We start from the raw sequence: 23,623 nt of genomic DNA, 5'->3' as shown, positions 1-23,623 counted from the left end.
GGATGCAGGGGCCCAAGCACTTGGGCCATCCTCCACTGCTTTCCCAGGCACATTAGCAGAAAGCTGGCTGGAAGTGGAGGAGCCAGGACTCGAACCGGTGCCCATATGGGATGCTGGCGCTGCAGGCCGTGGCTTAACCTGCTATACCACAGCACCAGCCCCAGTTGAGGTTTATTTTTTAACTTGATTAGGCGCTTGATGAAAATCATCATCTGGAGCAGACACTGGAATGCAGGTTAAGCTGACACTTAACACCCAACATCCCACATTAGAGTTCCTGGTTTGAGTCCCAGCTACCCTGAGCTTCTAATCCAGCTTTCTGCTGATACTCTTGGGAGGCAGCATATGATGGCCCAGGTGGAGACCCACACAGAGTTCCTGGCTTCTGGCTTTGGCCTTCTCCAGATCTGGCTGTTGCATTGATTTGGAGAGAGAACCAGTGAACAGAGCTCTTTCTCCCCCATGACTCTGCCTTTCAAATAAATGAATAAATCTTTAAAAAATAAATAAAGGGGCTGGTGCTGTGGTATAGCAGCTAAGGCTACAGCCTGCAGTGCCAGTATGGATGCTGGTTCAAGTCCCGGTTGCTCCACTTCTGATCCAGCTTCTTGCTAATACACCTGAGAAAGCAGCTGAAAATGGTCCAAGTCCTTGAACCTCTGCACTCACGTGGGAGACTGGCAAGAAGCTCCTGGCTCCTAGCTTTGGATCAGCTGAGCTCTCACCATTGCAGCCACTTGAGGAGTGAACTAGTAGATGGAAGCTCTCTCTGCCTCTGCTTCTGCATCTCTGTAACTTTGCCTTTCAAGAAAATAAATAAATCTTTAAATAAAATCTTTAAATAAATAAAAGGATGAGTTAGAAATTAAATTACCTATTTTAAATAGAAACAATTTACTATTTTATACGTTTTAGTATTTTTTGTTGTTGTTGTACTTAATACCATTGGTTGAACTCTTTAATTAACACACAATTATTCTTAGGTGTTTAAATTTAACTGAAAAGTGATCCCTGTTAAATATAAGAATGGAAATAAGAGAGGAAGGAGATGTACAGTTCAGCACATGCTCAATAGGACTTACCCCTAATGGTAGAGTTAGAAACGTGCCAGGGGATTCCAATTCAGTCTCATCAGGGTGGCATGTACCAATGCCATCTCACTAGTCAAAGTGATCAGTTTCAGTTCATAATTGATCATAATGATAGGATTAAGAGTCAAAGGGATCAAATAAATAAGACTAGTGTCTACTGATACTAACTGATAAAAAGGAGAGAACAATCCAACATGGGAAGCGAGATACACAGCAGACTCACAGAATGGCAAATGCCCGAAGCAGCACTCTGGCCTCAGAATCAGCCCTTAAGGCATTCAGTTCTGGCTGAAAAGCCCATGAGAGTTCCTCAGGCATGGAAAGCCAAGACACTGTGACCAAAAATGACCTAAATGAAAGATCTCTGTGAGTGAGATCCCAGCAGAATGAACAGGCCATCAAAGAAGGAGGTACCTTTCTCTGAAGGGAGGAGAAAACTTCCACTTTGACTATGGCCTTGTCTAAATACGATTGGAGTTGGCCAACTCAAGAGGCTTCCATAGCCTTGGCAGCTCATGACAAGAGCCTCGGGTGATTACTGACGTCATAAATAAGAGTGTCAGTTGTTAAATCAACAACAAGAGTCACTGTGCACTTACTCCCCACGTAGGATCTCTGTCCTTAACGTGTTGTACTATGAGTACTAGTTATACCGTTAATTTGCAAACAGTACTTTATACTTTGTGTTTCTGTGTGGGTGCAAACTGTTGAAATCTTTACTTAGTATATATTAAGTTGATCTTCTGTATATAAAGATAATTAAAAATGCATCTTAATGAAGAATGGGATGGGAGAAGGAGTAGGAGATAGGATGGTTTGTGGGTGGGATGGAGGTTATGGGAGGAAAAATCCCTATAATCTAAACATTGTACTTCTGAAATTTATATTTATTAAATAAAAGTTTTTAAAAAAGAAAACTGTCAGTAGCAGGCTCTCAAACAAATATTTTTTGAGTAAAATCTGCTATTCAGATGTTTTGGATGTTGTTCTCATCTTGTAAATACAAGCAAAACTTCGGAAGATAAAAATTTGAGGGACTAGGGGGTCAGCACTGTGGCACAAGCTGGGGTATAACTTAAAAAAAAAACCTGTAGGAAGAGAGGAAAATGATTGCTAATAATAAAGTGTTCTTCATTAAAGAAACTTTGCTAGGTACCATTCTTTAGTGCATTTATTCTTAAGGATAGCTGATAATGTGTCATTCTGTTGAATACTACTTTTATTGTTTATTTAGTCATTTCCTATTTTTAATTGGTAACTGCTAAGAAAAATAAAGTTATTTATTTTAAAACATATTTTACACATCCACTTTCCGAATTTCTTTTAAATTTCAATTACTACTTGCTACAAGACTCCTTTGATATTTGGGGCATTTTAGCATATAATTTGAAAATAGAAATTTTGTTTCCAGTATTTACACCAAATTACTGTCTTAGTGCAATGGCTTGAATTGCCAAAACAAAGTTTAATAATAGTGACAACCACATAAATGATGATATGAAGCATTTCTGCCGTGTTTCTGATTTATTAGAAATGGCACTGGGGTTGGCATTGCGGTGTAGCAAGTAGAGCCACTGCCTATGACACCAGTATCCCATATGCATGCTGGTTTGTGTCCCAGCTGCTCCACTTTCAATCCAGCTCCCTACATGAGAGACCTCAATGGAGCTCCTGGTTTTGGCCTGTTCCAGCCTGGCCAATGTGGCCATTGCAGGGTGAACAAGAAGATGGAAGGTGGTTCTCTGTCTCTCCCTCCCTAACTCTGCCTTTCAAATAAATAAACAGATACTTAATAAAACAGCAGGGACCAGTATTGTGATATAGCAGATTAAGCCAGCAGCCCATGTGGTCACCAGTTCAAGCACTGATTGCTCTGCTTCTGATCCACTCCCTGCTGGTGAGCCTGGGAAAGCAGTGGAAGATGGCCAAAGTACTTGGACCCCTGCACCCATGTGGGAGACACAGATGAAGCTCCTGGCTCCGGGAAACAGCCTGGCCCTGCCCCGGCTGCTACAGCCATTTGGGGAGTGAACCAGTGGGTGGAAGCTCGCTCTCTTTCTGTATCTTCTGTAATTCTACCTTTCAAATAAATAAAATATTTAAAAAACAACAACAATAAATGTGTTAGCAGGCTTTGGGTGAAATTAACCATTTGGTAATTACATAATTTTTCTTCTTACTATATCTTACTGTGTTACATTTAAGTCATAATTATTTGATACTATTTTAATTAGTGAAATTGGTTTTTTGAGGGTTTTTATCAAATTTCTATCTTACTGTTTTAAGTTTCATAGCATTAACATGAATTTATTTTTTATGTATTTCGAGGGCAGAGAAAGAGAGATTTCCCATCTACTGAATGACTTCTCAAATACCCACCACAGCGAGGTGAAGCCAAAGCCCGGGTCCTGGGAACTCATCCAGGTTTCCCATGCAAGTTGCAGGGACCCAAGGAGCCATCACCTGCTGCCTCCCACAGTGTACATTAATGGGAAACTGGAATTGGAAGCAGAACCAGGACTCAAACCCCAGCACTCCAACAGAGGATGCAAGTATCCCACGTGGCATCTTAATCACTAAGCCAACCACTCACTCTTTAATGTTAAATTTTAGGAGTTTAAGTTTATATTCTCCAATATTTGCTACTAGCCACATGTGGCTATTTAAATTCATAATAAAACAAAACATGCAGTTCCTCAGTCACACTAACCACATTTCATTGTTCAATTGCTACTGTATTGAATAACATATAACACACTCAAGAGAAATAAATCTCTACCTCTTTCACAGTTTTACAATCCTAAATTTTTTCCATTCCTGTTGATAGTGCTACTGAAATTAGCCAAGATACAATGTTCCACGTCATATTCTTGAACAACTAAGCAAACATTCCCAAACCAAACCATCCTTTACTCATCTGAAACAAATAGGGATCATTATACAAATGGACCTGACTTTCATGCAATAGCAAAGAATTAAGTCCTTTAATACCCTAGCTATAAAGCCATTTTTATATCATAAGTCATGTACAATATTAATACCGAGGGGCCAGCACTGGGGCCTAGGAGGCTAAGCCTTTGCCTTTGGTGCTGGTATCCTGGTATCCCATACACGCACCAGTTCATTTCCTGGCCACTCCTCTTCTGACCCAGCTCTTTGCTGTGGCCTGGGAGAGCAGTGGAAGATGGCCCAAGTGCTTGGGCCTCTGCATCCACGCAGGAGGCCTGGAGGCAGCTCCTGGCTTCTAATTGGCCCAGCTCTGGCTGTTGCAGCCATTTGGGGAGTAAACCAGCTGATAAGAGATCTTTCTGTCTCTCCTCCTGTCTGTGGCTCTACACTCAAATAAGCAGAATCTTGAAAATAAAAAATAGTAATACCAAAAAAAAAAAAACTAAAAAAACTCCTTTTATGCAAAAAAAAAAAACTCTCAAAAATAGACAACAGCAGATCCTTCACTAAGTTTCAATGTCCACTTCATTTACTTACAACATTTGGATGCTAAGAGGCAACTGTGACCTCTGGTTTTATTATAAATGACAGCAACCATTGGAAAAAAAAATCCAATACTATAGTCACTGCATCTATTTCAAACTCACAAATGTTAAAATACAGAAAAGTTCTTTTAGAAAACAAGTGTATTTTAAAATTCTCTTAATAAATTCTGACATACATATTGCCATCCAATTAGCCAATTATGAAAAATCAGAGTATACCTGCATAGAAATCCATATCCTTTGTTAAAACAGAGAAGTATGAGCTTATTAAGGAAATGCTTTATGTTTTTAGACTACTTCTGTTAGAAAATTTCTTTTTAAACTTCAAAGTACTATTTTAAATAATTCTGCCTGTTCTCTAATTTTTTTTGCAATACTGAAAATTTGCATCCAAATAATTTATAAAGTTAATTAAAATGTTTTCATAACTGCCTTAAAAATGACTCAGGAGAAAAAAAAATGACTCAGTATTGGGGCCGGCGCTGTGGTGTAGTGGGGAAAGCCACCACCTGCAGTGCCAGCATCCCATATGGGCGGCAGTTCAAGTCCTGGCTGCTCCACTTCTGATCCTGCTCCCTGCCAATATGCCTGGGAAGGCAGCAGAAGGTGGCCCAAGCCCTTGGGCCCTTGCACCCATATGGGAGATCCAGAAGAGGCTCCTGGCTCCGGATCAGCGCAGCCCCGGCCATTACAGCCATTTGGGGAGTAAACCAGTGGATGGAAGACCTTCTCTCTCTCTGCCTCTGCTTCTCTGTAACTCTGACTTTCAAATAAATAAATAAGTATTTAAAAAAAACTCAGTTTCAATTTAAACCTATAAATAAGGGCTTTATTTCTGTAAACCTGAACTGTAAAACTGCTATTATAAGGTTTAAAATCTGAAATATAAGCCTCTTTTTCTAGACAAATGAACTGATTCACCTTTAATAATATTTCTCTATTTGAAATGATTCTTTAAAATATTGCCTGTTAGAAAGAAAATATTCCAGTAATTTATTTTTAATACTGTTTTCATAACTCTTCTCTCTCAGAAATTCAGCTGTCATTAATATGAATCAATGTTGACAAAGCTGTCAAATGTCAAAAAATTATTTGTTTGGCATTTTAAATCTATTAACTCCAAATGTCTACCCATATAAGAAATTAGTTTCTAATTTTAGTCTTGGCTTCTTTTCAACCATAATAATATATACCACATATAGTTCCATTTGGCTAGAGGAGGGAAACTGAATGGGAAGAAAAGCAGCATTACTTAACAAACAGTAAACTGAACACCAAACCTTGTGAAAATCTTGGGGGATATTTTTATTGAAATCTTCATTTACCTCTTAGTTTCATGTTAATCTATTTATCTCCTTAAGAGTGGTTTGTGTCAAATCAGAATTATTCCTTTTGGTATTGCTTTCCTGCTCTTGAAATAGTGACCGATTTACATTGTTTCGTTTGATTAACACAGTCCACCTTCCTCCAGGAACGCTCTGTTTACATCAGAACTAAAGGGAGCTGCTTTGCAACAGCATCTATCTTGGGAGAGAAACAAAATCTCACCTATGTCATGGTTTAAATATTCTGCAGGAAAAAATGTTCTACAGCTTGTCAGTTCTCCAAGATGGTTAGAGGACACAATATTATATTGTGGTATAACTTTCTCCATTTTTTGGAAGACAGTTAACGAATTTCAGTCTTTCAAACATATATTGCTTAGTCTGCATCAGACACTGAGTACCAGAGAAAATACAAAGATCTGAGATATGGTTTCTACAGTTCCCATGGACACTTACAAATAACTAGTGCAGAGCAGGAAATCACACATATCTCAAGAACTGTAAATTCAGGAGAGATTATATCCACCTGCATTGGAGCTTGGGGAAAAGGGGTTGATAACGTCATAAAGGATAAGCAAAAATAAAACATGACAGGGACTCCTGCAGAGAAAATAAAGATAGGAAAGCTGCAAGCCTCAGCATACACATCACAGCCTCTCTAGAGCACAGCACACTGCAGAAGCAACTTTAACATTAGGTAAGGTCCAAACACTGGATACAGTCATCAAATGCTTTAAATGGAATACAACAGTATTGCACCTCTGAAGACAACCATTTCAGCTCTTACCGCAAGAAATTTATGCACACGGAAAATGCATATGCTCGATTACTAAAGTGCACTGGAAAATACACACACCCCCTAACAAAAGAACTCTCTTTTCGTTTATTTATTAATCATGGTGAGGTATGAAGAAATGTTAATTTATACCACAGTCTCATCAATTCACAACTATCATAGATTCCTTTTAGGGCACTGGTGTAATGCTACTCAATGATTCTCTAGAATCTTGTTCTAAATCACACAAATGAGATGACGATGAAACCAGATGCAGCTCCCTTCCTGTATTTCAGAAGCTCTGGGTATCCATACACTTGGAGCTCTGTATAAGTTCACACAAAAGATTGGCAATTGGCCAGGAAGGCTCTGCCATGGCATATGCTCCCTGAGGTTCAAGATTTTCCATTTAATTCTAATTTGGCCATGAAATGACATGTACTTTAGCAGACTACATCAATGTAAAACAAAGGAAATTCCTATTTCTAGTTAATAAATGCATTCCCCTAAAATGCAGTACATAAAAATATTAAAATACACTAGCAGTGACTTTTAAAGGGTGCTACAAATAATATTCCACTCTGTTAAGATAGTTTTTAAATTTCTATGGCCCAGGTGCTTGGGCCCTGCACCCCATGGGAGACCAGGAAAAGCACCTGGCTCCTGGCTCCTGCCATCGGATCAGCGCGGTGCGCCGGCCGCAGCGCGCCGGCCGCGGCGGCCATTGGAGGGTGAACCAACGGCAAAGGAAGACCTTTCTCTCTGTCTCTCTCTCTCACTGTCCACTCTGCCTGTCAAAAAAAAAATAAAAATAAAAAAAAAAAATTTCTTCAAAGAGTTTTTTCACGGACTTACGGATACCAAGAAAACCAATTACACTCTTGCTATACCACACAGATGTAATCTTATTTCAAAGTTCCCCAATCAGCAATCTAAGCACATTGCTAACTGAAAATCAAGAAGAATGAGTGTTTTCCAAATGTGGGTTGCATAATTTGACATGACCTATGACAATGATTGTGAGATAGATACTTCAAGAATCATCTTAATTTCTGCTGTCTAAAGCAGAAATACTTAATACACAGACATACATGGTTCGGTAATTAGGTAGCTATGTCATTCTAGCACAGAAGTTTCCTGAGGGAAAGGAAAGAAAATTAATGAAAATACTCTAACAGCCTGGCTAATGTTTAACTTTGGTAGAAAGGAGTGTCTCACAATAGCAAGTAACAATAAGCTAAGCAATAGCCCTTGTGTGGAAGCTGTGAGAAGATTACAATTTTTATGGAAATCTTCATCTAAGTCCCTTTTTAGTTTGAGCACTTCCACACCTTCAGGATCTCTAAAATTGGTGGAAAATGGAATTACAAGTTAATTTTGGTGCAAAAAAAAATCAAATTCATATGCAGTTTTCATAGTATACATGTTCCATGAAATTTTTGAAGTTGCTTCATAGCAGTAATCTGAGTAACTAAACCTTAAGATATTTATTCAATAGCCAAAACTCAATAATGCTAAATCTGTAAAAATGTACAAGACCTGGAAAATCATGGACCTTTATTCCCCTTCTGTTCAACAGACATCTTTTTACAATATAATTATCAACTAAGGACAATATGAAAAGGATTAGCATACCTGTTTAGTAGAAAGTATGAATCAAAAGTGGGATTTGAACATTACATCCCCTTCTCTGCCCAGTACTGCTGTCATGTGACAGTCAAGGGCTATATGGCAGGGAGAAAATTTCCAGATTTTTTTAAAACATGATTATTTATTTGAAATGCAGAGAGACAGGAACAGATAAACAGAGACAGACAGACAGAAATAGTCCATCCTCTGGTTTACTCTCCAAATGCCTGCAACAGCCAGGGCTCTGGGCCAGGCCAAAGCCAGAAACAAGGAATTCAATTCAGGTCTCCCACACGGTTGGCAGGGACTTTTAAAGACCTTGAATCACCACCTGCTGTCTCTCGGGGTGGGGGTGGGGGGGGCAAAATTAGTGATAAGCTGGCCTTGGGACTCAAACCCAGGCACACTTCAAGACAGCAACATCTTAGCTGCTGTGCCAAACTCCTGCCCCCTCCTCCCAGGGAGGTATTTCTAATGGCTTATTTATCCTCCTTTAAGGTAAACTTATTAAAACAAAAATTATTCTTCACAATCTGCTAGTCAATGAAAGAAATTTGCTTTGCACCCAAGTTACCTTCAAGATACATTGACTTTCTATGATACAAAATGGATATGGATTGTTAAACATCATGGATAACCTAAATAACCTAGTTCTAAGTAGTCACAAAACCAGATACCTACTTGATTTCACTTATATGAAACAGATACATTTACTACAAAGAGCAAGCAGAGCCTTCAACCTCTTTTAAAGGAGATACTTTAAAAAGTACCCTGAAAGTCTATACCCAAATTCTTGACATTTACCTCTAAGACAGTACCAGAGTAGAAGTGTACTGGGAGAAGATGGTCTGTTAAAACAATTTATTTTACACAAAGAAGCTAAAATCTGTAAGACTGTATGACAAAGTGTTAACTGGACAGTGGGAAAAGGGGTTTGTTGTGAGCTTTCTGAACATGAGTTTCTTCAATTAAAAACAATACAAGAAAAAGAAATTGCAATGAACAGCAACAAAGAATCTGATTTTCATTTCTCTGAAGCTTATGGGTATGGACAAGGGGCAGGGAGGGGGTGAGAGAGAAAAGAAGGCCTAGAAGTTGAAAGGAACAATGCAAAGTGAAATCTGAATGAATAAGGAAGAGGCGTTCCTTACAGCTCCAGTGCCCTGTGAAACCCAACAGGACTAAAAGGAACTAACAACAGTAGCAACTGGCTTAGAGATGGGAGAGGAGTGGGGGAGACCAGGGAAGACTGGAGAATACTTGTATACACATAGGAAGAAGAAGAATTATTTCCAGAAAATATCCACTTACCAGTATGTACTGTAGCTACTGCAATCCATACACACTGTGTGCTGAATTTTTTCTTGCTTTTCTGACTTCTTATGGTTGGTTAAGGGTATTTGTGCATCTTCATAATGTTTCTTTGCGTGACCATTCACATACCTTACAAAAAACAGATAAAAATTTAAACACTGCTTTGGAAATTTAAGTAGTAAGAGATTATAAAATTAAATGCTAATCAAATCAAGAGGAGAAAGAACTATAAATGTGTTCATTCAGCAATTTATTAAGATGAATATTTAAAACATGCTCCTTTTTTTGCAACCCACTCCCACAGTCAACTTTTAGTTATACACAAGAATCCGATTAGGCAAGGGAAGGCATTATCTATGCAACTCAGTTTCAATGCCACTGATATTATCACTTAAAAACTCCTTTGCTGATGATTTTGCTATAGTTGTTTTCTTTCATAAAATTTTTCTCAGACCACTAACCCTGACCTTGGGCTACTATCTAAGACAAGTGCAGTAAACTACTCAACCATTTCCCACAGGGCCACAGACTCTGCCTGGGCTCCCATTTAATATAAAACATGAGAGGCAGAGAAACAGAATAATCTTCCTTCTCTTTCTCATTGATAAGGCTTCAGATCTCTTATCTGAATGCCTGAATAATCAGCTCCACTCACAGGGAATTGTATTTGTTTAGAAACAACCGAAACCAAACACAAGTCATCTTTTGCCTATAAAAATTGTTATTTCTTGACTTGAACAAAGATAATCAAAGGCTGATTATGTTCATAAAAATTTTTGTTATCACTTTCCAACTCGATTTAAATTTTTTTAACATTTTGGATTAACATGCAATATTTGCACATCTTAAGGAGACAGTGTAACATTCCAACACATATACAAAGATTGAACCCACCATATCATGTAACCAGCCTGTGTATTTCCTTACCTTTTCTTTGTGTTTGGAGCCCAACTTAAATTTAATAATTACTTTATTACAGCAAGCAAAATGAAATCAAAATAAGGATTCATATGCACATGATGTACACCTAAATGCATCTACACTGTTAACTAAAGAAGGCACAACCCTGTCACTGACCCCTCCTGTGAAAATCCTTATTAAATGTCCTATAAATCCTGGACAGGAGCCAGTTTGTAGGAGGCAGGGCAATTTGAAAACTCGGTCAAAACAAATGTTGGTTAAACAGTGCTAAGATTAACAGCCTCACAGAGTTCAGATGATATTTTCATCATGAGGTACCTTAAGTTAAGCATCAAGAGCAACACTCATCTCAGGCAGAGTAGGACAGCTGTGGTAAGCAGGGAGCATCAACTTCAAGCCCAGCTACTATACACAGGAAATCTGAATGTATCCTGTTAACCTCAACTCAGAATCTGATCATGTTCTTTTCTCAATTTTCTTCCATTGTACTTCAAATACAGTTAACATTTGTGTATCCATAGGTCCTCTTTCTACCAAGCAGACTAAATACTTTTAAAGTAAAATAATGATTAGGAGCATATGCTCAAAAACTAAACTGCTGGATTCAAAAGTAGGTTTTGTTACTTCCTGGCATATGAGCTTGGTTAATTAACCTCTCTGTTTTTCCATCTATAAAATACAGAAAATGGTACAGTACTTATGTCTCATGCATTCTTTGGTGATTAAATTAAATGATCTGTGGCTTATGCCAAATGAATGTTAGTAATTTTATCAGCATTTTCTTATCTATGCCTAACTATTATCTATTCAGAATTTAAATATAATCAAAACATGTTTTTGCATAGCTTAAGGAATACTCGCTATTTAATTAAAAAGGTAAACTCTAAGGTATCATAAAGGTTTTATATCTAATCATTTTAATCCCCTACTCTTAGATTAGTGTACCATGAAAAACAATAGTAATATTTGTGAGAAGCACCTTCAAAATCAAAGAAAAGGTACTGAACAATGAAATTATAAATCAGTTAATTACAACACCATTCTCCAAATGTATAGGATGTTTAAATGATTCCTATACGTGCCAGGGATGAGGTAAGAAGTGTGATTACTGATAATATTATTAGTAATGTTTTGGCTATTACTCAAATACAGTAGTCAGATGTTAAGAGTTTTGTATAAATTAGTTACCATAAAAATGAACATTTCCCTCATCAAGTCTTGGGTTTTAACGACTGTAGTAGCCTTTTTAGTTTACAGCACAACAGGAAAAGTTTCACAGATTTTTAAAAACAATCTCAAAATTTTGAAAAATAAATGGGACCGTGTCATGAAGACCAACAGGATATATTCCTGAAATATGCTATTGATAAACTATGTTTCCTAGTTGAAAAAATACTCAAGATAGACAAGTATTCTAAATTTATTGAAAAACCAGTATAGTTGATAATCAACACCCAAGATTACATGATAAAAGGAAATTAACTGGGGCCAGCACCGTGGCTTAGCAGGTAAAGTCACTGCCTGCAGTGCCAGCATCTCATATGGGTGCTGGTTCGAGTCCTGGCTGCTCCACTTCCGATCCAGCTCTCTGCTATGGCCTGGGAAAGCAGTGGAAAATGGCCCAAGTCCTTAGGCCCCTGCACCAACATAGAAGACCTGGAAGAAGCTCCTGTCTTTGGATCAGCTCAGTTCCGGACACTGCATCCATTCGGAGAGTGAACAAGTGGATAGAAGACCTCTCTCTCTCTCTCTCTGTCTGCCTTTTAATAAGTAAATAAATCTTTAAAAAAAACGGATAAGAAATTTATCTATAAAAAAAGGAAATCAGTTGCATAAGTGGAGACTCAAATTCAGTTACTGTCAATTTTCTGCTTAATCAATTGTATTTCTCCAAAACTATGTCAAATTTCTAAATTTAAGCTTGGAAACACTCTACCTGTGGAGTTTAGAATTTTCAATTTATTTTCTAAAACCTATGTACAAGTTTATTGCTTGCTATTTTGAGAACATTAATCTCTCCAATTTCTGAGAGTCTGTCAGGTCTTTTTATGGGCATATGACCTTCAAGATTTAGGTTGTAGAGCACTGTGAGACAACTGGAGAACAGAATTGCATAAGTTTTATTGTATTATAATTCTCACCTCTCAAAATCTAGGAGAGGAATCTGTCTCTTCAAGTGCAGAATTTAAGTGCTTCTACTTTTCTTCTTTTTTTTTTTAAAAGTTATCTGTACAAAGTATTTTCAGGTTTCCCAAATCCTAGAGATTTCAAACCACAATAGCCACAATTAAGATATGAACTATACACTTTAGTACGGTGCTCAAGTGTACATGGGAAAAAATACTCAACTATAGTACTCAAAATGTGAAAAATTGAAAATTAACTGAACAAAGATGCTCTCTTCATGCAATGAGGATCTAAAAAATACCAAAGGAGTAATTTTCCAGATAAACACAACATACATTTCAGCCTGTGTGACTTCCCATCTCCCTGTTGCTAAGCTATTAAACTTTTAAAGTAAATTTAGAGTAGAGTTTGTAAGCTAAAGGAGCAGTAGAAATAAATGTGCTACTATCAGAGCAAAGGAACACAGAGGCTGATATCTGAGTTTGTGTTAGAAAAAGAATTACTCAAGTATTTAAGCAACACCACTTTGGAGCCAAGACCTGGGAGGAAATGCTCAGTCTTGAACTGGGATGGGATGGAATTAGGACTCTTAAGTCAACAGAGGCAAAGTGTTTTAATGGAACGATGAAACGTTGGTACATCTTAAACAGCAATTAATAATGAACTTCACAAAGAGGTCATTTTCAAAGGAAATGCCTTGTATCTATAAATATGTCTTCCCCACAAGAATGATATCTGGAATTTGATTTAAAAATCAGTGAAGGGGATGGAGTAGGTAATAGGTGAAACAAAGCTGACTATGTTGAAGTATACTGAAGTTGAGTAATGAGAACATGGGGTTCAATTATACTCTCTACTTTTGTGTGCATTTGTATTTTATCTTACTAAAAAGTTTTTAAAACACACACTAGGTAAGCTTATTTTAACATTCCAAAGTTTCATTATTTCATCTTTTCAAATCAACTATTGGTGACTGTCTTAATCGTGAAACTAATTCTTCTGAGTACCAATATAAAAGCTTTTTCCCCAGGTTATTCCCAGCTGTATCACAGAACAAAGTAAGTCGACTAGAGAGATAAGCTCTAGAGAGAATTACAAACCATGATTAACAATGATACTAAATAAATCCAAATGAATAAAGCTTTGACACAAATCTTAGAGGCAAACTAAAAAAAGAAAATAGGAAAGTGAAGTAATAAGTGTGTCACCTACCTTCCACAGTGGACACTTGAACAAGTCAAACAGACCCAGGGACTTTTGTTGGACCGGCACACTAATAAAAAGAAAAATACACAATATACCAATTGTATCATGTTATTTCCAAATTTTTTTCCCTAATCTGTAACACATATCCTGTGATCCAGTTAAAATTTCCATGGCTGCTTAGGCATACTGAAATCACAAATCCCTGCTCTGTGAATGCATTCACACAAAATGGCTGCTGTTACAGCTTTGACATTAGTTTAGGTGTCAGCCAAAGGCCCACATGTTGGGGGCCTGGTCCCCAAAGTCTTACATTAATGGTTCATGGATTAACATTAATGGTTAATGGCTTAAGGGTGGAGATTTGATCTAATTACGGTGTCTGGGAGTTAGGCCCAGTGGAAGGTCTTTAGATTGCTGAATGTGCCCTCAGAAGGTAGTTTTCCAGAGAGGGTTAGTTTTGAGTTGGGGCCAGCTGCTCTCCCTGCCTCCTGGATCTCCATGTGACTGTTCTCGACACACTCCAGCATCACTGCCCAGATGCCAGACCAATGGTGCTGCCGGATCTTGAACTGCGAATCTCCAAAACTATGAGTGAAAACAACTCTTTTCCTATGCAAGTTAGCTCTTCTCAGGTATTTTAAAAGTTAAAGTAACCAAAAGCTAACTAATACAGCTACCTAATTCAAGTTATACTGAAAAGAGCTTATGTGCATTTCCACAATGTCTGCTCATTGGTAAACATATAAACACTTTTTCCTTTATTACTTATTCATTTTTATCGCTATTTTCCCATTAAAAGTATTTTTGGGGGGCAGACATTGTAGTGTAGCTGGTTCGAGTCCTGGCTGCTCCACGTCTGATTCAGCTCCCTGCTAATGTTAATGTTCTTCAGAAAGCAGTGGAGGAGGGCTCAAGTGCTTGGGCCCCTGTACCCACGTGGGAGACCCAGAAGAAGCTCCTGGCTCCTGGCTCTGGATCAGCACAGTTTCAGCTGTTGCAGTCAATTGGGGAGTGAACCAGAGGATGGAAGACCTCTCTCTCTGCATCTCCTCTCTCTGTGTAACTGACTTTCAAATAAATAAATAAATCTTTTAAAAAAGTATTTTAAAGTCTAGTCTTTTCATCATGTCTTTGCTATGATATTACCTTAAAGAACAACTCTGTTTATTCATTAAGAGATATAAACTAGTGAAATAATTATGGAGACTAATCCCAACTTTCCTGAAGTATTCTCAGTATCATAAGATACATGACAACTGTAAATAATTTTGCTGATGGTGTAATCAAAAAATTTTAAGTATTTCAGAGGTGAAACAAGGGTGTGTAAACTTTTAACATACTGATTAAAATGATTAAATGATCAAAATTTATAATATAATGTAAATATTATAATTAATGTAATTAATAATGATTAAAATGTTCCTGCTGTTCATTCAGTTAAAAAAAAGAGAAAGGTATATATAACCATGATTTTTTATTTATTTATTTATTTATTTATTTATTTATTTTTTTGACAGGCAGAGTGGACAGTGAAAGAGAGAGACAGACAGAGACAAAGGTCTTCCTTTACCATTGGTTCACCCTCCAATGGCCGCTGCGGCCAGCGCGCTGTGCTGATCCGAAGCCGGGAGCCAGGTGCTTCTCCTGGTCTCCCATGGGGTGCAGGGCCCAAGCACTTGGGCCATCCTCCAGTGTACTCCCAGGCCACAGCAGAGAGCTGGCCTGGAAGAGGAGCAACCGGGACAGAATCCGGCGCCCCAACCAGGGCTAGAACCCAGTGTGCCGGCGCCACAAGGCGGAGGATTAGCCTATTGAGCCACGGCGCTGGCCATAACCATGATTTTCAAAGGAGGGATAAAAAAAATCACCTGGAAAGCTTTTTCAAAACACCTATATTCTACTCAGACAATGACATCTACACAGGAGTAGAGCAAAGAACATGTCTATTTTGAGAAAAGCAGCTTCCTAGGCGACTCCTTAATTATAGCCTCATGAAAACCACTAGTCAGCTGCCTGGGGCAAGACAGCACAATCACACATTCAAGATAATAAATCCACCACATGCCACTTAGTAAGTGCTCAGTAAACATCTGTTGAAAGAAAGCTTAAATTCTCAGTCTACTATACGAAGCTCTTCCAAGATCTGGTCCTCACCTCCATCTCTCTCAAATTATCACACACCACAACAGGTCTTTCTCACTGTTAAGAAAAAGATAACAAAACAGGAGAGAAGGCAAATCAAGGACTGCAAATCCCTTCAACGTTTCAGAGTACCACTGTTCGACCCACTGTTCAGTACTGACCAGGGCCCAGTTTATGAAGCTATAAGTAAACTTAAAGATATTTATTTCATAGAGATAATTTTTAAAGATTTATTTATTTGAAAGAGTTACAGAGAGAAAGGAGAGACAGAGATCTTCCATCCACTGGTTCACTCCCCAGATGGCCATAACGACCAGGGCTGGGTCAGGCAGAAGCCAGGAGCCAGGAACATTTTCAGGTCACCCACATGGGTGCAGGGGCCCAAGCACTTGGGCTATCTCTACTGTTTCCCCAGGCACGTTACCAGGGAGCTGGATCGGAAGTGAACAGATGGGACTCGAACCAGTGTCTATATGGGATGCCGGCGTGGTAGGTGGCAGATTTACCTGCTACATCGCAATGCCGGCCCCAACAGAGATAATTTCTATCCAACAAACTCCAAAGGTTACGGTTTTAGTACCCTGTGGATAGTAACCAATTTTATTCCTGGTCTACCAATTTAATTTCAGTGCTTTCTTCAATATCTATATACACATACACTCAGTTCCCAAAAGCTCTTGGAACCAATTTTAACATCCTGCTGGTTCCCTTGTTAATGAGTTTCATGAATCTTTGATTATCATGTTTGTTCTATATTTGTATGAGAGGAGGGGCAAATAGGACAGCATAGTGATATACCACCTAAGGGCTTCTGCTACCGGCCAGCACAGAGCTTTTACTATTTTTGAAAACAAAAGCTCTGAGTAAGGAAATCCCCCTCTGTTGGCAAAACACCCTGTCTTTCCTTAGTGCATTCAACATGTTTACATTAACTGCCAGGACATCCCTGAAATTCATTTGAGTTTCTTACTCAGTCGAGTGCAGTTCTGTTTTATGTATATCTAAGTAGCGTAACAGAAAGGAATGGAAGAGTACCTATCAAACTGGTAACAATTACTTTAGGTAGGTAAATAGTAAGTCTATTGTAAGGGAGACATTTTATCATTTTATTTGCACCCTTCTGTGGTGGTGCAAATAAATATATATATGTATTTTGCTACAAGCTAACCACTATATATATATATCTGTGTGTGTGTGTGTGTATATATATATATATATTGCTACAAGCTAACCACTATATATATATGTGTGTGTGTATGTATGTATGTATATATATATATATATATATATGATTTATAGTTCAGAATGCCTGGGTTGGTGTCCCAGCTCTGCTTCCAATTCCAGCTTCCTGCTAATGCACACCCTGGGAGAAAGTGGGTGATGGCTCAGGTACTTGGTTTCCCTGCCACCTACATGGAAACCTAGATTAAGTTTTGAGCTCCTAGCTTTGGCCTGAGCCACCCATGTTGTTACAGCCATTTGGATGGTGAGCCAGCAGATGGAAGATCGATCAATCTCTCTCTCTCTAATAAAATAAAAACTTAACAAATGTAAATTAGAATGCAGTTTACTTGAACAGGTATTCATGGTTTGAGGTATGATTTGCAGTATGGAAAAACTATGAATGTTTTAATTTTGCTCTGTAGCCAATCTTTTTCTCTTAGTAAACATTAAAAAAAGTTGTAACCCAATATGGAAAAAAAAAACGTTTGAAATTGAACATTATTCTGAAATAAATGACAATGTTATCATAGTAGAGTTGGTCCAAATTTAACAATTTATAGATTATAAAGATTTTGTTCTTTTAATATATAATACATTTAATATATAATTTTTAAATATAAAGATTTTTTCTTTATAAAACCAAAAGAAATCTACAACAAAATCAGTGACATTGCTCAATGTGTTTCTTACCAAGTATTCCTTTTTTCCTCCTTTATATTTACAAATCTACAAACTAGTACAAATAACTTTGTGAAGTTATATTTCTATTATTAGTATATGAATGTATGTTACTGCATTTAGAACTGTGCATTATAAATGTTCTAATATCTTAATTATCTCACAAAGTTTCAGTAACTGCTTTAATCTTTTAATTTCAAATTTTAAAAGGGGGTGGGCATTACAGTGGCAGTGGGTCAAGCCACTGCTTGGATATCCAATTCCATATTACAGTGCCTGGTTCAAGTCCTGGTCACTCCACACTGCTGATTCTGCTCCCTGATCACGTGCCTAGGATGCAGTGGATAGCCCAAGTACTTGGGTCCCTGCCACCAGTGTAGGACATTCAGATGTAGTTCCTGGCTCCTGGCTCTGGCCTGGTCTAGAACCGGGTATTGCAGGCATTTGGGGAGTGAACCAACAGATGCAAAGTTCCCTCCCTCCCTCTCTCACTTTGCCTTTGAAATAAATCTTTACAAAAAAAATTTTTTAAAAAGATATCCTAAAGCTGAGGGGAAGAGAGAATAGAAAGTAACTGCTTAAAGGTATGGAGTTTATTTGGGTGTGATAAAAATATTTTGGAACTTAAAAAAAAAAGGTGGTGGCTGTACAACTATGGATGTACCATCACCGACAGCTGCTATATGAGATGCTGGCATCCCATATGGACGACAGTTTGTGTCCTGGCTGCTCCACTTCTAATCCAGCTGCCTTCATCCTTGCCCAGCCCTGGCCATTGTGACCATTTGGGGAGAGAACCAGTGGATGGAAGATCTCTCTGTAACTCTGCCTTTCAAATAAATAAATCTTTAACAATTATAAGTAACTAAAACGGTTAATTTCATATTATGTGAAGTAGACCACAATAAAAAATACTTAAGACAGGAAGGAGGAAAGAAAACAAGAGAGTAAAGTATTGACTCCCAAAAACAAATGACTCTGCCTTCAGTAAATCTCAAAAAAAACCTGACTTTGAGTCAATAAATCTGGTTTCTTCTATCCTGAATATCATCTGTAAGAAAGTTAAGATGTGACAGGCACTGCAGTACACAGAGCCCCAGCAACTGAGAGCTGGATAGGCACTCACCAGGAAGCCCTGTGCCTCACTAAGGAAAAGTTAGCAGGCGTGGGCAAGAGAGAGCCTTAGAAGCAGAGAAGCACCTGTCATCCTAGTGCTTTTCCTGCAGACTGACACTCGGATGCTTCAGTCAGCTGCTCTCAGAGTTCTCTAAGAAGGCCTCAGAGAGGTGGAAGACCGTGTCTGCAAAAGAAAGGAAAATTCTAAGACATGGCAAAGGTGGACACGGCTCGTTATGCAAGAGAAAGAAAATCTATATGCCTCCTACAGGGGAAGCAAAAAAGCCCAAGGACCCAAACACACACAAGAGGCTTCCTTCTGCTTTCTTCTTTGCATTCTTTTCTGAGTATAGTCCCCAATCAAAGAACATCTATGCCTATCCTTTGGTGATGCTGCAGAAACCAGGAGCAATGTAAGTAACACTGCTTAGATGACAAGCAGCCTCAGGGAAGAGCTGCTCAGCCACAGGAAAAACAAAGGGGATACTGCTGCAAATGCAGCTGAAGGAAAGCCTGACACAGCAAAAAAAAAAAAAAAAGGGGGGGGGGGTTTGTAAGACCAAGAAAAAGGAGGAGGAAGAAGATGAAGATGAGTAAGTTGATCTGGCAGTTTTTTTCCTTGTCTATAAATCATTTAACCCATAAAAAAATCACTCTTTTTAAATAAAAAAAAAATGAAGGCTGTATGACATTTGTTTTAAATGTACAATGTCTTTTTTTCTGGTAGAGTTAATATACTAATGAATATGTCTTTAGATAGCCCTGTCCTTGTAGTATTTTCAACAGCCATGAATCTTGCCTGGTACACTACGGGGGTTGGAAACTGGCACAGAAACTTAAAGCCAACACAAAGTTGCTACATGAGTATGGGAGTTTTTCCATCTTCAGTTCTTTCTGATATAGATTAAATAATTGTTCTGCTAACTGAATACCATTCAGTAATTGTAAAGGGTGTGTGTGTGTGTGTGTGTGTGTGTGTTGTAGCTGTTGATATTCTTAATACTTCCAAGTACTGATCTAATTTTTTGCTTAAAGAAAGGGGGAGCATTGCTGTGGCAGACTAAGTTACACTTCCCATTTGGTGAGTAAACCAGCATAAGGTGGACCTCTCTCTCTCCCCCATCTATCTGTAACTCTGCCTCTCAAATAACGGGAAGAAGAGGAAGGAAGGAAGAAGGAGGAGGAAGAAGGAGAAGGAAGAAGAAGAGGGGGAGAGGGAGGAAGAAGAAGAGGGGGAGGAAGAAGAGGAGCAAGTGGTGGTGGTGGTGGTGGTGGTTAAGGGGTGTGTTGTGGCACACTGAATTAAGCCACTGACTGCACTGCCAGCATCCCAGTTCATGTCCCGCCTGTTCCTCTTCTGATCCAGCTCTCTGCCATGGCCTGGGAAAGCACAAGATGGCCCAAGTGCTTGGGCCCCTGCATCCACGTGGGAGACCCAGAAGAAGCTCCTGGCTCTTGGCTTTGGCCTAGCCCAGCACTGTTGTGATCATTTGTGATCATTGTGTGATCATTTGGGAAGTGAACCAGTGAATGGATGATCTCTTTCTCCATCTCTCTTTAACTCTGCCTTTCAAACAAACAAACCAACCTTTATTTAAAAAAAATAATAGGAAGACAGGACAATTGTGTGATAGGACAATTGGTCTTGGCTGTTTACATGACAGTCCTCCGTGAGAACATAACACATTCACACCAGAAACACATTTGAAGGCTATGAAGCTATGGAGAAGAGAGTGCAATGGGAGATTCTGAAGCCAAAACCTGGCATTGTTTTGGGCAGTATTCACTCCACTTAAGCACACTTTATCCAAATTAACAGACTCTAATGTAACCAAGATAATTACAAAATAGAATGAAAAATATTGGCTTTAAACTATCGATTATTGTGAAGAACAGAGAATGAGCATTCTGGCACAGCAGGTTAAGCCTCTACTTTGTTTTGTGTTTTTTTTTTTTTTAAAGATTTATTTATTTATTTGAAAGTCAGAGTTACACAGAGAGAGGCAAGGCAGAGAGAGAGAGGTCTTCCACCTGATGGTTCACTCCCTAATTGGCCGCAACGGCTGGAACTGCGCCGATATGAAGCCAGGAGCCAGGAGCTTCTTCCGGGTCTCCAACATGGGTGCAGAGGCCCAAGGACTTGTGCCATCCTCCACTGCTTTCCCAGGCCATAGCAGAGAGCTGGATCGGAGGTGGAGCAGCCAGGACTTGAACCAGCACTCATATGGGATGCCAACGCTTCAGGCCAGGGCGTTAACCAGCTGCACCACAGCACTGGCCCCAAGCCTCCACTTTGGACACCTGCATCCCATACCAGAATGCAAGTTTGAGACCCAACTCCTTCACTTCCCATCCAGCACCTGTGGGTACAGTGGCTGATGACTCAAGTGCTGGACCCTTGCCACCCAAATAGGAAATCAAAGCTCAGGGCTGCTGGCTTCCACCCGGCCCAACCTTAACTTTTGGTGAGCACTTGGGGGTGAACCAGTGGCTAGAAGGTCTCTCTGTCTCTCCCTCTAATGCTGCCTCTCAAATTTTTAAAAAGGTCATACACAAATAACATTGCACAACAAAAAAAATCTGTCAAAAAGAACTTATTTTAATTATCTTTAGGAGAAATATAAAACGAGTTTCAAAAGTTTATCTGTAGGGTCTGGCGCTGTGGCACAGTGGATAAAACCACCACCTGTAGCGTCAGCTTCCCATATGGAGTCGTAGCTGCTCCACTTCTGATTTAACTCCCTGGGAAAGCACCTGGGAAAGCAGTGGAAGATGGCCCAAGTGCTTGGGTCCCTGCACCCACGAGGGAGACCAAGAAGAAGCTCCTGGCTCCTGGCTTCAAACTGGCCCAGCTCCAGCCATTGCAGCCATTTGAGGAGTGAACAAGCAGATGGAAGATCCCCCTCTGTCTTACCCTCTAACTCGGCCTTTCAAAATAAACAAATAAACCTTTAAAAAAAAAAAAAAGTTTATCTGTAGAACTAAGACATTTCTCTCCCATGGAAACAGTATTAAAGGTTTCCAGGCTCTTCCACAGAACTCTACATGAAACATAATACATCTGAAATACTCATATTCATACATATACACATGCATACTCAGTCAATAAAAAACTCCACTATTCAGCAAAATATAAAATATTATACCAAGGTTTTCTTTCATAATTTTAATCTTAAATGCTGGTACTTCTTGAGATAAAGAGGATGGCATGGATGGATACTTGTGGAAGTTCGAAAAGTTGAATCTGGAACTTAATTGTTAATTTTTAGACATTTATTTATCTGACAGGAAGGGTTACAGAGAAGAAGGGAGAGACAGAGAGAGTGAGATCTTCCATCTGATAGTTTGCTCCCCAAATGGCTGCAATGTCTGGGGTTGGGCCAATGCGAGCGGAGCCTGAACTCTATCCAGGTCTCCCACGTAGGTGGGTACAGGGACCCAAGCACTTGGGTCACCTTCCGCTGCTTTCACAGGTGCATTAGCAGGAAGCTGGATCAGAATTAGAGCAGCCAGGACTCATACAGGCACTCATAAGGGATGTTGATATTGCAGGAGGCAGCTTGACCCACTACGCCACAAGGGGCCCAAGTCCTTGGGTCCCTGAACCTGCACGGGATACTTGAAGAATCTTCTGGCTTCGATTGGCCCAATTGTGGTCATTTGGGAAGTGAACCAGTGGATGGAAGATCTCTTTTTGTCTCTCTGTAGCTCTGCCTTTCAAATAAATAAAGAAATATTTAAAAAAAGAAAACTCAAAATAGCATGTGCACCGAATGCAATGTTCTTTATACACAATGGCTGATCTTCAATATCATCTAAGTATTCTCTATAATTCAGTACAGTTTATATCCAAAGCCTGTACACAACTCTCCTGGAATCCTAAATTTCTGTATAAAACATTATGCATTACTTTGACACAACATCCACCACTATTTCTGCACAGAAAACAGTTCAAGCGCACCACACTGGAAGGCCATTTGTAGTACATCCATTATTCAGTAGTTGCTGCTCCAGGAGAAAAGGCTCTTTATCAGGAGTTCAGAAAGGTGAGGATCAGATGACCAGGATGCCAGTCCTACTCTTCCATTACTACCCATCAGTGAGGACATCACTACTCTTCTGAGGCCATTTCTGATACCATAACTATAAAATTATTCAAAGAACTAGCAAAAATAAGGGAAAACACACTCATGTAATTCTCCCCTATAAGCAAAAGGCTTCCAAGTCTACTTTCCATCTAACTTTCTTAAAAGGCTTACCAAAAAACAAACAAACAAACCTGCTAAAGCAGTATGATTAAAAAAAAAAAAAAGCTTGATTAACTTTATTCAATACAGTTTTCCACAAATATTAGTAATTGCAGTATTTTTAAAAGATTTATTTATTTAGTGGAAAGGCAGAGAGAGAGAGTTATCTTCCATCTATTGGTTCACTTTCCAAATGGCCACAAAAGCTGGGGCTGGGCCAGGCTGAAACCAGGAACCTGAAAACTCCATCTGTCTCCCACATGGGTAGCAGGGACCCACGTATTTGGGTCTTCTGCTGCTTTCCCAGGTGCATTAGCAGGAAGCTGAATTGGAA

At 39.0% G+C, this 23,623-nt stretch overlaps 1 protein-coding gene across 20 annotated transcripts in view; it reads right to left on the bottom strand.

Moving 5' to 3' along the window:
* The window catches only part of USP3 (ubiquitin specific peptidase 3), a 192,882-nt gene that overhangs the window by 43,669 nt on the left and 125,590 nt on the right, over positions 1-23,623 (bottom strand). For 13 of the 20 annotated variants that reach the window (XM_051821892.2, XM_051821891.2, XM_051821889.2 and 10 more), the window contains 2 exons: positions 13,889-13,949; positions 9,626-9,757 (listed from right to left, as the gene is read on the bottom strand). In XM_051821892.2, the coding sequence (XP_051677852.1) occupies positions 9,626-9,757; positions 13,889-13,949 (193 nt within the window). Of the gene's footprint in view, positions 1-9,625; positions 9,758-12,690; positions 12,808-13,888; positions 13,950-16,036; positions 16,082-19,126; positions 19,227-23,623 lie in introns of those variants that run through there. The other 7 variants (XM_008268922.4, XM_070054355.1, XM_070054356.1 and 4 more) reach the window with 4 other exon arrangements.

Source organism: Oryctolagus cuniculus, chromosome 12 (assembly GCF_964237555.1).
Source record: "Oryctolagus cuniculus chromosome 12, mOryCun1.1, whole genome shotgun sequence".
NCBI lineage: Eukaryota > Metazoa > Chordata > Mammalia > Lagomorpha > Leporidae > Oryctolagus > Oryctolagus cuniculus.
This window is presented reverse-complemented; position numbering and strand designations above follow the sequence as displayed.